Source organism: Lutra lutra, chromosome 15 (assembly GCF_902655055.1).
Source record: "Lutra lutra chromosome 15, mLutLut1.2, whole genome shotgun sequence".
Classification (NCBI taxonomy): Eukaryota; Metazoa; Chordata; class Mammalia; order Carnivora; family Mustelidae; genus Lutra; species Lutra lutra.
The window spans coordinates 15,126,125-15,139,934 of NC_062292.1; the positions used below are offsets into that span (position 1 = coordinate 15,126,125).

General features: G+C 41.0%; 1 protein-coding gene across 4 annotated transcripts in view; it reads left to right on the forward strand.

The window, feature by feature from the left end:
- The window catches only part of CENPF (centromere protein F), a 63,597-nt gene that overhangs the window by 32,075 nt on the left and 17,712 nt on the right, over positions 1 to 13,810 (forward strand). For all 4 annotated transcript variants that reach the window (XM_047704735.1, XM_047704738.1, XM_047704737.1 and 1 more), the window contains exons 11-14: positions 1,518 to 1,653; positions 4,006 to 7,403; positions 8,910 to 11,750; positions 13,024 to 13,176. In XM_047704735.1, coding sequence (XP_047560691.1) covers positions 1,518 to 1,653; positions 4,006 to 7,403; positions 8,910 to 11,750; positions 13,024 to 13,176 — 6,528 coding nt within the window. The remainder of the gene's footprint in view (positions 1 to 1,517; positions 1,654 to 4,005; positions 7,404 to 8,909; positions 11,751 to 13,023; positions 13,177 to 13,810) is intronic.

The following is a 13,810-nucleotide window of genomic DNA, read 5'->3' on the forward strand; positions in this document are numbered from 1 at the left end:
AATCTCTCCCTTCTGGGGGGGGGGTATTTTTGAAGTGCAGTTTTTGAAAAAGGTGGCCTTCTGAAATGTTTTTCCCCTAAGGATGTAAGGAGCTTTGTTCCGTCTGTTTGTAACAATACTTACCAATCCCTGATGGTCCAGACCGTAGCATAGAATATAGGCCGAGATACTTATCGCCCAGTCATTGAAGGTAGAAGAACAGATTGAGGAATATAAATAGAGGATTTATTTATTATGCAAGTCTTATGTGGTTGATAAGCAATAGTGTTTTTATTTTGTTGTTCTTAAGATTATTTATTCATTTGAGAGAGAGAGAGAAAGAGAGCGCATAAGCAAGGGAAGGAGAGGGAGAAGCAGACTCCCCGCTAAGCAGGGAGCCTGATGCAAAGTTCCATCCCAGGACCCCAGGATCATGACCTGAGCTGAAGGCAGACGCTTGACAGACTGAGCCACCCAGGTGCCCCAGCAATAGTTTTTATTTGGCATATAAATAAATATTGCTCGGTTTTAAGATTCAAAAATAGGGATAGTCATAGAATGGACATGCGTATGAGTCTCTGCTACTTTTTTGTGTGGCTCCTTCACCTAAGCTCGGATTCCCCCATCTAGAATGAATTCTTCCTTCCGTGCATCTGCCCTCTGATTTCCATAACATATTCCACCTTTCTTTAGTATTTAGCACATCCTGGTATGAACTAAGTGATTAGGATCAAGTCCTCCCCCACTGGAGTTGGAGACCGACTCTGAGGGCAGGAGACTCTATGTTTGTATCTTTCCTAATACCATTCCAGCATCTTGCACACTGTAAATTTTCTTAATAAAAATTTAATATTCATTAAAAATATCCTCATTACAGTAAGCCCTAAGATAGTTTTACAATGAAAAGTAAAAAAAAAAAAAATCTGTCATGTGAATTTTGGTTTATTAGTACATCAGATCTTTGCAAAAATGTATTTGATCATTCAGATGTGCTAGGACCTTGGAGCCTATTTTTTTTTTTTTTTAAGACTTTATTTATTTATTTGACAGAGATCACAAGTAGGCAGAGAGGCAGGTAGAGAGAAAGGGGGAAGCAGGCTCCCTGCTGAGCAGAGAGCCTGATATGGGGCTCCATCCCAGGACCCTGAGACTGTGACCTGAGCTGAAGGCAGAGGCTTTAACCCTCTGAGCCACCCAGGCGCCCCCTTGGAGCCTATTTCTTTGAGGATCTTGTGAATAGGATTTTCCTTATGAGTTAACTGTTTAGCAAGCATAGGTACATCAAGAAAGATCAGAGAAGTGTTTCTTAAAGGAAAAAGAATATTTGTCTGTCTTAGGTTTTGTGTTTTTGTTTTGAGTTCTCTTTATAACATCATCTGATTGAAGTAAGAATGTCTAACTTCATTAAGTACTTGAGGGGAAAGTGAGATTCCTCCCCTAGTGATATATTCAAGTAGTCCCATTAGGGACCCTCATAAGGCAGAGGTCATAACTAGCTCGAGTGGTTTTGATTATAACCAGTTAAATGTGTGTTTTAGGAAGTGAAGAAGGAATTCAGCGTCCTGAAGAGTCAGTCTGAGCAACGGGCTAGAGAAGTCTGCCACCTGGAGGAAGAGCTGAGGAAAGCCAGACAGAGTTTGAGTCAGAGCCAGAACGCTACAGAAGAAATGAGGGGTGAGTAAACACTGCCTTTGGAGGTATTCTTCTAAGCTGATGTCGCATGAGGGAGGATGGATGTCCTTAGAATCGTTTTTCGATTTTGCCATATATTCGCCCAGAAGGAAGTCTACAGTTGATGTGGAGAAAGTTTTCTCTCTTCTGCTTTCTAGTTTCAGAGTGATAGTCTGACTTTTTTTTTTTTTTTTTTTTAAACTGGAACACACAGAGTCCCAAACTGCCTTTGAAACCAGAAGGGTAAATATTCTCCAAACAAAAGTAAATTGTCAGTGCTGTCTCTCACCCCAGAGTGGTTTTTGTGTCTCGAGTGTGTTTGTTCGTTTTATCCAGACAGCTCATCTCCTTGCTTGTTATCATTTCCCAGACGGTGGAGAAATCCTGGATTAAATGCACGTTTTCCCAGCCTTTAATGACCATTGTTTTTTCGATGACTTACTTGACTTGAGTGATTTTATTTCCTCACTTTCTGCACAGACACTGGATTATGCTGCACACACCACACAAGCCCACCATTTCACATTTATCTGTATATACCCTTTGTCTTTTCCGTACATTAGTTTTCTCAGCTGGGTATTTGCCCCTCTAGAACTTCTTTTAACTTGCCCTAGGGAATGTGTGCTGTGATTCCTTTCTCTTTTAAATTCTGATCTAAGCCGGCTTTCAGTTCTTCCACAGCAGAGGGTAAAAGTGTCAGTCTTCAGCTTTCTGGAAAGAAAACTAAGAAAAGGCAGGCCGAGGGCATTTTTCAGTGTTGGTCATGAGTGTGGCTGTGCCAGGTGCTCACAAGAGAAGTGGAATGGTGCCCTAGGAAGATAGCACCTCAAGGGCCTTCAACTTTCAGTAGGTAGACTGAAATACAGATTAAAACTAGGAATTGAGGCACCAGGGTGGTTCAGCCGGTTAAGCCTTTGCCTTAGGCTCAGGTGATGATACCAGGGTCCTGGGGTCAAGCCCCACATTGGGCTTCCTACTCAGCTGGGATCCTGTTTCTCTTTCTCCTCCCGATCCAACTCTCTCTTGTTAGCTTTCTCTCTCTCTCCCTCTCTCAAATAAATAAATAAATAAATAAAATCTTAACAACAACAACAACTAGGAATTGTTTTCCTTTGAGTGTAACAACTGAGTTTATCATACATGCTAGCTTAATCATCTGTTGAGATTCTCAATGTTTATTCTCCCTCAATGTATTTGAGGAACATGGAGACTTCCATCTCAGCTGAATGAAAGCACTGTCATTATTTCCAACTAGGAGGGGCCTGTGGATAGACATGAGATCCTAAGCAGAAAACAAGTTGGCAGTGGAGTCTGGAAAATCTTCCATTTGATTCCTCTATTCATAGACACACTGTGAGGGGCTAGGATGTGGGCGACATTGTTCCTCAGTAGTACCTGTAGGCCTTGAGAGTTGTTGATACACAACAACTCTTTTGTACTTAAGCCCAATCCTGTGGATTTTTGGCTAATGTGGTGAAATAATTACTCACTTTTCTGGGAAACTGGAATTACTCTGTAGTGAAATATGTTTCCACCTTAATGCCTCTCTTTTCACAGTTTTCTTTCTCTGAATAAGTGTCTCAGAAGGGGAAACACACACATTACATATTTGTAAACATATAAAAGAAAATAGTTTCAAGTGCTTAGGAAAATAATCGCTTGCTGTTTTACACAGCAGCACTTTACTAAGCTGCTTAGAAAGAAGATGAACAAATGTCTTATCAATCTTATAAGGACCATTTCCTCATTGTGTGTAAGCTCAGGTAATTATCAGGTGATCTACATTCCAGGAGGTACCCAGGCAGTAACGCTGATTGTTATAGGGCTTGAGAAGCTGTTAGTTTGTTTGGATTTTTTAAGAGTTTCGAATTCTTCTAGAATAAGTATTTTTATTTTTTTTTATTATTATTATTTTTAAAGATTTTATTTATTCACTTAACAGACAGAAATCACAAGTAGGCAGAGAGGCAGGCAGAGAGAGAGGGGAAGCAGGCTCCCTGCTGAGCAGAGAGCCCGATGTGGGGCTTGATCCCAGGACCCTGAGATCATGACCTGAGCCGAAGGCAGAGGCTTTAACCGTCTGAGCCACCCAGGCGCCCCTAGAATAAGTATTTTTTAAAAAATGACAGCTAAGGGCACCTGGGTGGCTCAGTGGGTTAAGCCTCTGCCTTCAGCTCAGGTCATGATCTCAGGGTCGGGTTGGGTCCCGCATCGGGCTCTCTGTTTGGCAGGGAGCCTGCTTCCTCCTCTCTCTCTCTGCCTGCCTCTCTGCCTACTTGGGATCTCTCTCTGTCAAATAAATAAATAAAGTCTTAAAAAAAAAATAGCTAATTTTTTTTTTTTTTTTTTAAATAGCTAAGAATGCCTCTCAGGAAACCATGTTAAGAGATCTTCAAGAAAAAATCAATCAGCAAGAGAATTCCTTGACTTTAGAAAAACTGAAGCTTGCCTTGGCTGATCTGGAAAAGCAACGAGATTGCTCTCAGGACCTTTTGAAGAAAAGGGAGCATCACATTGAACAACTGAACGACAAGTTAAGCAAAATAGAGAAAGAATCCGAAGCTTTACTGCTTGCTTTGGAGCTGAAAAAGAAAGAATATGAAGAACTGAAAGAAGAGAAGACTCTGTTTGCTCGTTGGAAAAGTGAAAATGAACAACTTTTAAGTCAGCTGGAATCAGAAAAGGGAAGCTTGCAGAGTAAAATTAATCACTTGGAAACTTGTCTCAAGACACAACAAATAAAAAGTCACGAATACAATGAGAAAGTAAGAACCTTGGAGATGGAAAGTGAAAATCTCAGTGTTGAGATCAGAAACCTTCACAATGTGGTAGACAGCAAGACCGTGGAGGTGGAGAGACAGAAACAAGCTTATGCAGACTTGCAACAGAAAGCTGAGTTCTCGGATCAGAAACACAAGAAAGAAGTAGAGAACATGTGCTTGAAGATTTCTGAACTTACTGGGCAAGTGGATGATCTTGAACACAAGCTTCAGTTACTGTCAAGTGAAGTCATAGACAAAGACCAGCGTTACCAAGACTTGCAGGCTGAATATGAGAACCTCCGGGATCTGGTAAAATCCAAAGATTCTTCTCTTGTGACAAATGAGGCTCTAAACAGAAGTCTTTTGGCTTTTGAGCAGCAGCCTGCAATGAATAATTCCTTTGCAATAACTGGAGAACAAGGAAGCATGCCTTCAGAGAGGAGCACATGCCATCTAGAAGCCGACCCAAGTCCAAAAAGTTCAGCCATCTTACAAAATCGAGTCATGTCTCTCGAGTTTTCATTAGAGTCTCAAAAGCAGATGAACTCAGATCTACAAAAGCAGTGTGAAGAGCTGGTGCAGATCAGAGGAGAAATAGAAGAAAATCTCATTAAAGCAGAGCAGATGCATCAAAGTTTTGTGGCTGAAGCAAGTCAACGCATTAGTAAGTTACAGGAAGACACTTCTGTTCATCAGAATGCTTTTACTGAAACTTTAGCAGCCCTGGAGAACAAAGAAAGAGAGTTCCAACTTTTGAATGAAAAATTAGAAACTGAGCAAGCAGAGATTCAAGAATTAAAAAAGAGTAACCATTTACTTCAAGACTCTCTAAAGGAGTTACAACTTTTGTCTGAAGCCCTGAGCTCGGAGAAAAAGGAAATGAGTTCCACCATTTCTTTAAACAGAAAGGAAATTGAAGATCTGACCCAGGAGAATGCGACTCTCAAGGAAATTAATGCAACCTTAAATCAAGAGAAGATTGACTTACTCCAAAAAAGTGAGAGTTTTGTAAACTGTATAGATGAGAGAGACAAAAGCATTTCAGAGTTATCCAATCAGTATAAGCAAGAAAGACTTATTTTACAACAAAGATGTGAAGAAACAGGACACGCATTGGAGGATCTTAGTGAAAAATATAATGCAGCTCAAGAAAAGAACTCTCAGTTAGAATGCTTGCTAAATGAGTGCACTATTGCTTGTGAAAATAGACAAAAGGAACTGGAACATCTAAAGGAAACATTTGCAAGGGAACAGCAAGACTTTGTAACAAAGTTAGCATTAGCTGAAGAAACAAACCAGAATCTAGTACTGGAGTTGGGGGCAGTGCGGCATGATCTGTCATCAGAGATTGCAGATATCCAAAACAGTTCCAAGAGTGAGGCGGATGGTTTAAAGCAAGAAATCATGACTTTAAAGGAAGAACAAAGTAAGATGCAAAAGGAACTTAATGCCTTACTTCAAGAGAATGAGCACCTGGTGACGTTAATGAAGACGAAACAAGAGCACCAGATTCTAGAATCAGAACCAGTTAGCGACGTGGTGGAAGGAGTGGGTGAGATAAATAAATGTCATGTTCAACTTCCAATGGATCTTGAAGTTAAAGATCCTTCTCTAGACTGTCATAACGCACAGTTGGTACAATTAGAAGCTAAGAGAATTGGGGAATTAAAACTTCTGGAAAGTGAGAAGGGAAAGGAATGCCCACTGCATGAACTATGCACAATTAGAATGGAATTAGAAACTGGAAATTTGCAACCAGAGGCTCAGTCACCAGAACCTAGTGGCCCTAAAGACTGTGACGTAGGCACAGAAGAAAAATATATGTCAGTGCTTCATGAGTTGTCAGCAAGTCAAAATGACCATGCACATCTGCTGTGCTCTCTACAAACAGCAATGAGCAAGCTGAGCGAGCTAGAGAAGATGTGTGAGATGCTGCAGGTTGAAAAGCTCGAGCTAATGTCTGAGCTCAATGATTCAAGATCAGAATGTATTACAGCAACTAATAAAATGGCAGAGGAGATGGAGAAACTAGTAAATGAAGTTAAAATACTAAACAACGAAAATGGCCTTCTCCAAGGGGAGTTAGTGAAAGAAATGGCAGAAGGTGAATCTTGTGAACGACAAAATGAGCAGAAATGTGCATCCTTAAATCCCTTGGGTGACAGTAATTGCTATGAGCATTTGACATTGTCAAATAAAGAAGTTCAAATGCACTTCGCTGAATTACAGGAGAAATTCTCGTCTTTACAAAGCGAACACAAAATTTTACATGATCAGCACTGTCAAGTGAGCTCTAAGATGTCAGAGCTACAGTCTTATGTGGACACATTAAAGGCTGAAAATTCGATCTTGTCAACAAGTCTGAGAAGCTTCCAAGGTGACTTGGTAAAGGAGGAGATGCCAGGACCCGAGGAAGGACATTTTCTGTCATTATCATTCTCTTGTGTGACTGACAGCCCTAGCCTTACACGTTTGGGGGAATCCTCTTTTTGCAAAGACATTTTAGACCGGACAGGAGAAACATCGCTTTTGAATAATTTAGATGGGACTATTTCAGCAAACCAGTCTAACGTAGAGGAACGATCTTGCTGCAGTCCGGAGGAGGAGAATCTGACCAAGAAAGAAATTCTGACTGCCCCAGCGAGGAGTGTTGAAGAACTTGAAACCCTCTGTCAGATGTACATGCAATCCCTCAAAGAGCTAGAAAAGAAAATTGAAAGTCAGGAGATTATGAAAAATAAGGAAATTAAAGAGCTCGAACAAATATTAAGTTCTGAAAGGGAAGAGCTCGACTGTCTCAGGAAGCAGTATTTGTCAGAAAATGAACAGTGGCAACAGAAGCTGACAAGCGTGACCATGGAGATGGAGTCCAAGTTGGCAGCAGAAAAGAAACAGACCGAACACCTGTCATTTGAGCTTGAAGTAGCACGACTCCAGCTACAAGGTCTGGACTTGAGTTCTCGGTCTTTGCTCGGCACTGACATAGAAGATGTAAGTACCTGGGATTTACATGATGTTTCTCTAGATACATGCCCAGTAGGCACTCGAGAAATGTTTGTTCAATTGAAATCTACATTAAATCAAACTTAAAATATTTTTAGAATTCAAGGGTATAAAAACAAAATATACCAAAGCTTGTTTTTTGTTTTCAATTTGTTTTTTGTTTTTTAACAAACCGAAACTTTAGAAAAATAAGTAAGCCTGATTGGGGCGGGGGTGAGGTGTATGTGTGTGAATTTCTATGATTCCAATCAAACATTACTCTATGGGAAATTACTAAAGATGTTTTTTAAAGCCTGGAAAAATTCTATTATGGAGTCAGAAAGTCATCTTCAGGACATATATGTGTTTTCACTGTGTCAGTTAATGGACCACAGTTAAATACTAAATTAAAACTTATGTATGACTATGTGATACAAATTTTAAGTTTCCTTGCCCTTTTCATACCATTTTATTGTTAAAGAGTTAAAGTCATAAAAGTAAATGCAGTTTATTACGTATTACTGAATAATATTCTTATCAGTTTGCTCTGGTACAAGTCTATGATTTGTTAACAGTCATTTAAAGAGACATCTCTTTCTTTATGGAAGATGAAATTGTTCAGTAATAACTTATGCCCTTTCTGGTCTACCAGCTAAACTAGTAATGTTGTACAGTCTACGAGTCTCACTTGATTCCCTCTGTCTGCCTCAGTAAGGTAGAGAGGGCAGCTGGTGATGTAATAGTTGTAGTGGGCACAGCAGTAGATCCCCATTTTACAGATGAGGAGAAGGTGAGGTCCAGGCATGTAATTTATCCAAGAATATGAATAGTTAGTCCTTGGGCTGAGGATCTGGTCATGAAAACTTCTCTCAGTGAAGAATATCATAAATGCTGAAGATGGAAGTTGAACATTTTATATGGAAATTATTAGCCTCTTACTTGAGAATCATAAAAAGAAATTTTATATTTAGGCTAACAAGAATATTTCTAGCTAGAAAAAATTATGACATTTAAATATGTTATAATTTAGGGGTGCCTGGGTGGCTTGGGGGGTTGGTTAAAGCCTCTGCCTTCAGCCCAGGTCATGATCCCAGAGTCCTGGGATTGAGGCTCGCATTGGGCTCTCTGCTCAGCGGGGAACCTGCTTCCCCGACTCTCCCGCCTGCCTCTCTGCCTACCTGTGATCTCTCTCTGTCAAATAAATAAATAAAATCTTTAAAAAAATAAATAGATATGTTACAATTTAGATGATCAGATAACTGATCTGGAGGATTTGTCTTCATGATAAATACCTTACCCAGAGCCTTGCCTGTGGAGAACACTGACTGAATGTTTGTTTAATTGTGTTGGATATTTGATGGAGAGAGAATGGGGTGAGAAATATGCCATTTGAGGAGATGTGTTTAGCAGAGGCAAGAAGCCAGTTTTTCTATAATGTAATAATTAAGCGTATTTATTCTATTTTGATTCCTCTTGAAAAATAAAATGAGTTTTCATTGTGTATAACAACTACAGGCTCTTCGGGGTGGAAACAATAGCTGTGATGTAAAAGAATCAGAAGAATATACTTTGGAAACTCAAGAGAGAACACCAAAGCGGGACATTCATCAGATTTGTGAAGAAGGTATTCAGCAGGACCTCAGTCGGGAGATGGAAAAAATAACCAAGACCAGTCCAGTCAGATTCACAGGAGAAGAATGGTCTAGGGAACAGTCTCCAGAAACCCCAGCAGAAGACAAAACCCAGGGCTATTTAGAATGCATTTCTCAATTGTCACTTTCTAGTCCTAATGCTCCGGTTCCTGTGGATTTTCTAGAGACTCAGGTCACCATTCAGAATCTTCAACTGCAGGTAAAAGAGTCATCAAATGAGAATTTGAGGTTACTTCATGTCATAGAGGAACGTGACAAAAAAGTTGAAAGTTTACTAAATGAAATAAAAGAGTTAGACTCAAAACTCGATTTACAGGAAGCACAAATAACCACCAAGACGGAAGCATGTGTAGAATTAGAAAAAATAGTTGGGAAACTCAAGAAAGAAAAATCAAACTTAAGGGAAAGATTGGAATCTTTTGCTTGTGACAACCAGGAATTACACCAGAGAACAGAAAGTTTGGAAGGCCTCAATTCTAATTTAGAAACAGGCACAGATAAAAGGTCACATGCAGTTATTGAAGAAAACACGGCTGAGGTGAACGACAACTGGAGAGAGCGATTTCTTGATGTGGAAAAGGAGCTAAAGAGGATCCAGTCTGAGAAAGGTAGCATCGAGCATCATGCCCTCTCTGTGGAAGCCGACTTAGAGACAGTTCAGACTGAGAAGCTATATTTAGAAAAAGACAATGAAAGTAAGCAGAAACTTATAACCCGCCTTGAAGAAGAACTCTCTGTGGTCACCAATGAGAGAAACCAGCTTCATGGAGAGTTAGATACTTTGTCAAAAGAAAATAAAGAACTGGATCTAATGTCTGAAAAGATGAAGGAGAAAATACATGAGCTCGAATCTCATCAAGATGAATGTCTCCATCACATTGACGTGGCTGAAGCTGAGCTAAAGGACAAAGCACAGCTCATTCAGACATTGTCCTCCAATGTCACCGAGCTCTCGGAAGAGAACACTCGTTTCCAGGAGCAGCTGCAGAGTTTGGAAAAGGACTCACAGGCCCTGTCTTTGGTAAAAAGTGAGCTGGAAATCCAAATTGAGCAACTGAATAAAGAGAAAGAATCACTTGCAGGGGAATCTGAAAGCCTGCAGACCAGACTGCATGAATCAGAACATGAAAAGCTGACCATCGCCAAGGCCCTGGAGGATGCACTGATGGAGAAAGGTGAGGTTGCAGTGAGGCTGAGCTCAACGCAGGAGGAAGTGCACCAGCTAAGAAAAGGCATTGAGAAGCTGAGGGTCCGCATTGAGGCTGATGACAAAAAGCAGCTCCATGTCCTAGAAAAACTGAGAGCGAGTGAGCGTAAGAATGATTCGCTTCAGGATAAAGTGGAGAACCTTGAAAGAGAACTGCAGATGTCAGAGGAAAACCAAGAGCTGGTGATTCTTGATGCTGAGAATTCCAAAGCAGAGGTGGAAGCCCTAAAAACACAAATGGAATTGATGACCAAAACCCTGAAAGATCTAGAACTAGACCTTGGCACCGTCAAGTTCGAAAAAGAAAATCTGATAAAACAACTACAAGAAAAACAAGGTCAAGTGTCTGAATTAGACACATTACTCTCTTCACTGAAAAGTCGGTTAGAAGAAGAGGAGAAAGAAAAAATAGAGATGAGAGAAGAATCCAGAGCTGCATTGGAGATGCTCCAAACACAATTGAAAGAGCTAAATGAGGAAGTAATAGCCTTATGTCATGACCAGGAAATTCAGAAGTTCGAAGAACAGAGTATGGACATCTCGGGGCAGAAAATACATCAGCTGAGGAATAGCATTGAAAAGCTGAAAGTCCGCCTAGAAGCTGATGAAAAGGAGCAGCTCCAGGTCTTAGGAAAACTGAAGGAAAGTGAGCATCATGCCGACTTGCTTAAGGATAGAGTCGAAAACCTTGAAAGAGAACTAGAGATATCAGGGAAAAACCAAGAGTGCATGATTCTTGAGGCTGAGAATTCCAAAGCAGAGGTGGGGACTCTAAAAGCAAAAATAGAGGAGATGGCCCAAAACCTGAGAGATCTGGAATTAGATCTTGTTCATATCAGGTCAGAAAAAGAAAATGTGATAGAAGAATTACAGAAGGAGCAAGGACGGGTATCCGAATTGGAAATATTAAAGTCTTCCTTTGAAAATCTATTGCAAGAAAAAGAGCAAGAAAAGATACAAATGAGAGAAGACTCTAAAATTGCCGTGGAGATGCTTCAAACACAAGTAAAGGAGCTAAATCAGAAAGCGGAAGCGTTGTGTCATGACCAAGATGCCTGGAAGGCCCAAGCACAGAATCTGCACAGTCAAGTAGATGCTCTTGAACTCGAGAAGGCTCAGTTGCTGCAAGACCTTGACGAGGTCAAGAATAACTACCTCAATGTGCAGTCTTCTGCGAATGGCCTCCTTCAAAAAGTCGAAGACGGCAAACATAAGCTAGAGAAGAAGGAGGAAGAAATCAGCCTACTGAAAAATCAAATTCAAGACCGAGAGCAACTCACCTCCAAACTGGCCCAGGTAGAGGGAGAACAGCAGCTTTGGAAGAAGCAAAAAGGGGAGCTGGAAAATCTGCTGGTGGAATTGGAGCAGAAGAGCCAAGTGCTGCAAGCCAAAAATGACACTTTGCAGGACACCTTAGAAGCACTGCAGAGATCTCACAAGGATCTGGAGAAAGAGCTTGAATTGAGAAAAATGGAAAACGTGTCCTTTGTTGAAAAAGTAAGTGGCTTAAACTGTCTACATTTGAATAGTCATGAGGGAGGGAAACCGCTGTGTGGATTAGATTTTCTTCTGGGCGGTGTTTGCAGCATCGGACCAGATTCTGTAAAGGTTTTAAGTTCGTGGGGCCTTGAACTTCGGGGACAGGGAGCTGGCTGGAGCAGCTGTGACTCTTCGCTTTGCCACACATTTACATGGGACTCTTCTATGGGTTAGCCCAGGTTTTCAGTGTGGCACCTGGACACGGGAGAAGCTTTGGGTTAGGCCCAGTTCCTGGTTCTAATTATAGTTCTCTTTTTTATAGTACATTAGTGTCGTAGCTTCCCAATACCTGGCTGGGAACTTTTGCCAAGGAGTCTGTAACAGTTACTAGTGAGGATCAGGAGGGACCCCATGGCCCCTGCCCTGCATTTTTGCCTTTAGGAGAAGGTACTATTAAAGGTGCCCATATAACGGTAACCAGCAGAAGTCTCATGCCTCCCAGGGTAGGTCTTGGGGATATTGTGCTTTCAGCCCCTCTTACGCCTTCTCTTTGTGCAACCTCCTGTTTTGTCAGCCCGTGGTTAAAGAGGAAAATCTGCCATCGAGGGCCTCGATTAGTAATGAAAAATTAGGTTTTTGCCCTCTAGGCTTCCATACTGATCTAGAAAATAGCTTCAAATTCAGTTTTTACTAGGCAAATATTAAAAGAAGAAAGGAGTCTCCAGAAAATGGGATCAATCATAACCCTATAATATTTTCCAGGAATTTCAAGTTTTGACACAGTTTGCAAGAGACGGTAGTTTATGATAGAGATCATTTGGTAAATTCTGCCAGCCTCTTTCAATGTCAAGGGCAAATGCCAATGATGAGGCTTTAACTGGTTTTAACTAATCCTAGGCATATTTCTTGCAGATTAGTATGGCATCAGGGGATTAGTAGAGATCCCAGAACTGATAAAAATATAAGATGCTACCTCATACAATGGTCTCTACATTTTTGTTTAATACAAATTAATACCTTTATGAAGGATTTTAAGACTTAGTAATATTATCTTTCTTTGTCATTGCTTTCCTTATTTCTGTCTTTTATTAAATCTTGGCTGAGAAGAAAAGGTAAGCTTGCCAGGAGGTTTTGAGGATAGTAGCTGAGTGGATTTGTAAAGGGAGGATTAGCCCGGTTCCATTTTATTTCTAAAGGTGAAAGGAAATGTTACGAGTGTGTTGTATCAGAGTGACTCATTTGTGCAAAAATGACAACCCCAAACAGTTCTTAACGAAAGATGAAATTCCAGGTAAACGCGATGACTGGGAAGGAAACTGAGCTGCAGAGGGAAATGCATGAGATGGTGCAGAAAACCACAGAGCTGAAAGAAGAATTTACCAGGGAGAGAAATAGGCTAACTGAGGAATTAAATATAATGTCGGAGGACATAAAGAGCAGCAAGGTAAGTCTCTCTGTGATGTGCTTGTGATGCTCTGAGAAGGCAGTGTGTACCCTTTCCCTCTTCGTTTTTGTAAGACCTAGAATGTACCAGACTTTTTTTTAAGCTTTTGAAAAAAATAGCCCCACACTTAGGTCATGATGAGACCTGTACTCATCTTCACCCTCCAGCTCTGTCAGGAGCCCCAAAAGAGCCCCAAGCAGCTTTGGCAAAATATTCCAATATTTTTAACCGAAGGCGAGCCAGGTTCTATGTTAACTCACATCAGAAATAGATTTCCTGCAGCTTTCAACAGATTTATCGGCTCTTCTAGCCTCCCTCCGATGAGGAGCCAGAATGTTGCCAGAGACAGATGCCCTGATCTTGCTAAGAATGGCAAAGTCACGGGAAGTCACAGGGAAACGTAAAGCTGGAACAGTCTTTGGATGTTATTTTAGGGCAGGGTTTCTGGGGCAGATCTATAGCATCTGGGCTGCCACTCCTCACTGCTGTTTGCAGAGCAGACGTTGCTGATTCATGTCCTCTCCTCTTCCTGAATCTCTTCACGCTGAGTCCCCATGGAGCAGCTACCGTGCACACAGAGCTGGCAGGTGCAATGAAACCTGTTTGCCAAACCTGGTTAAACGTTGAGCACTCG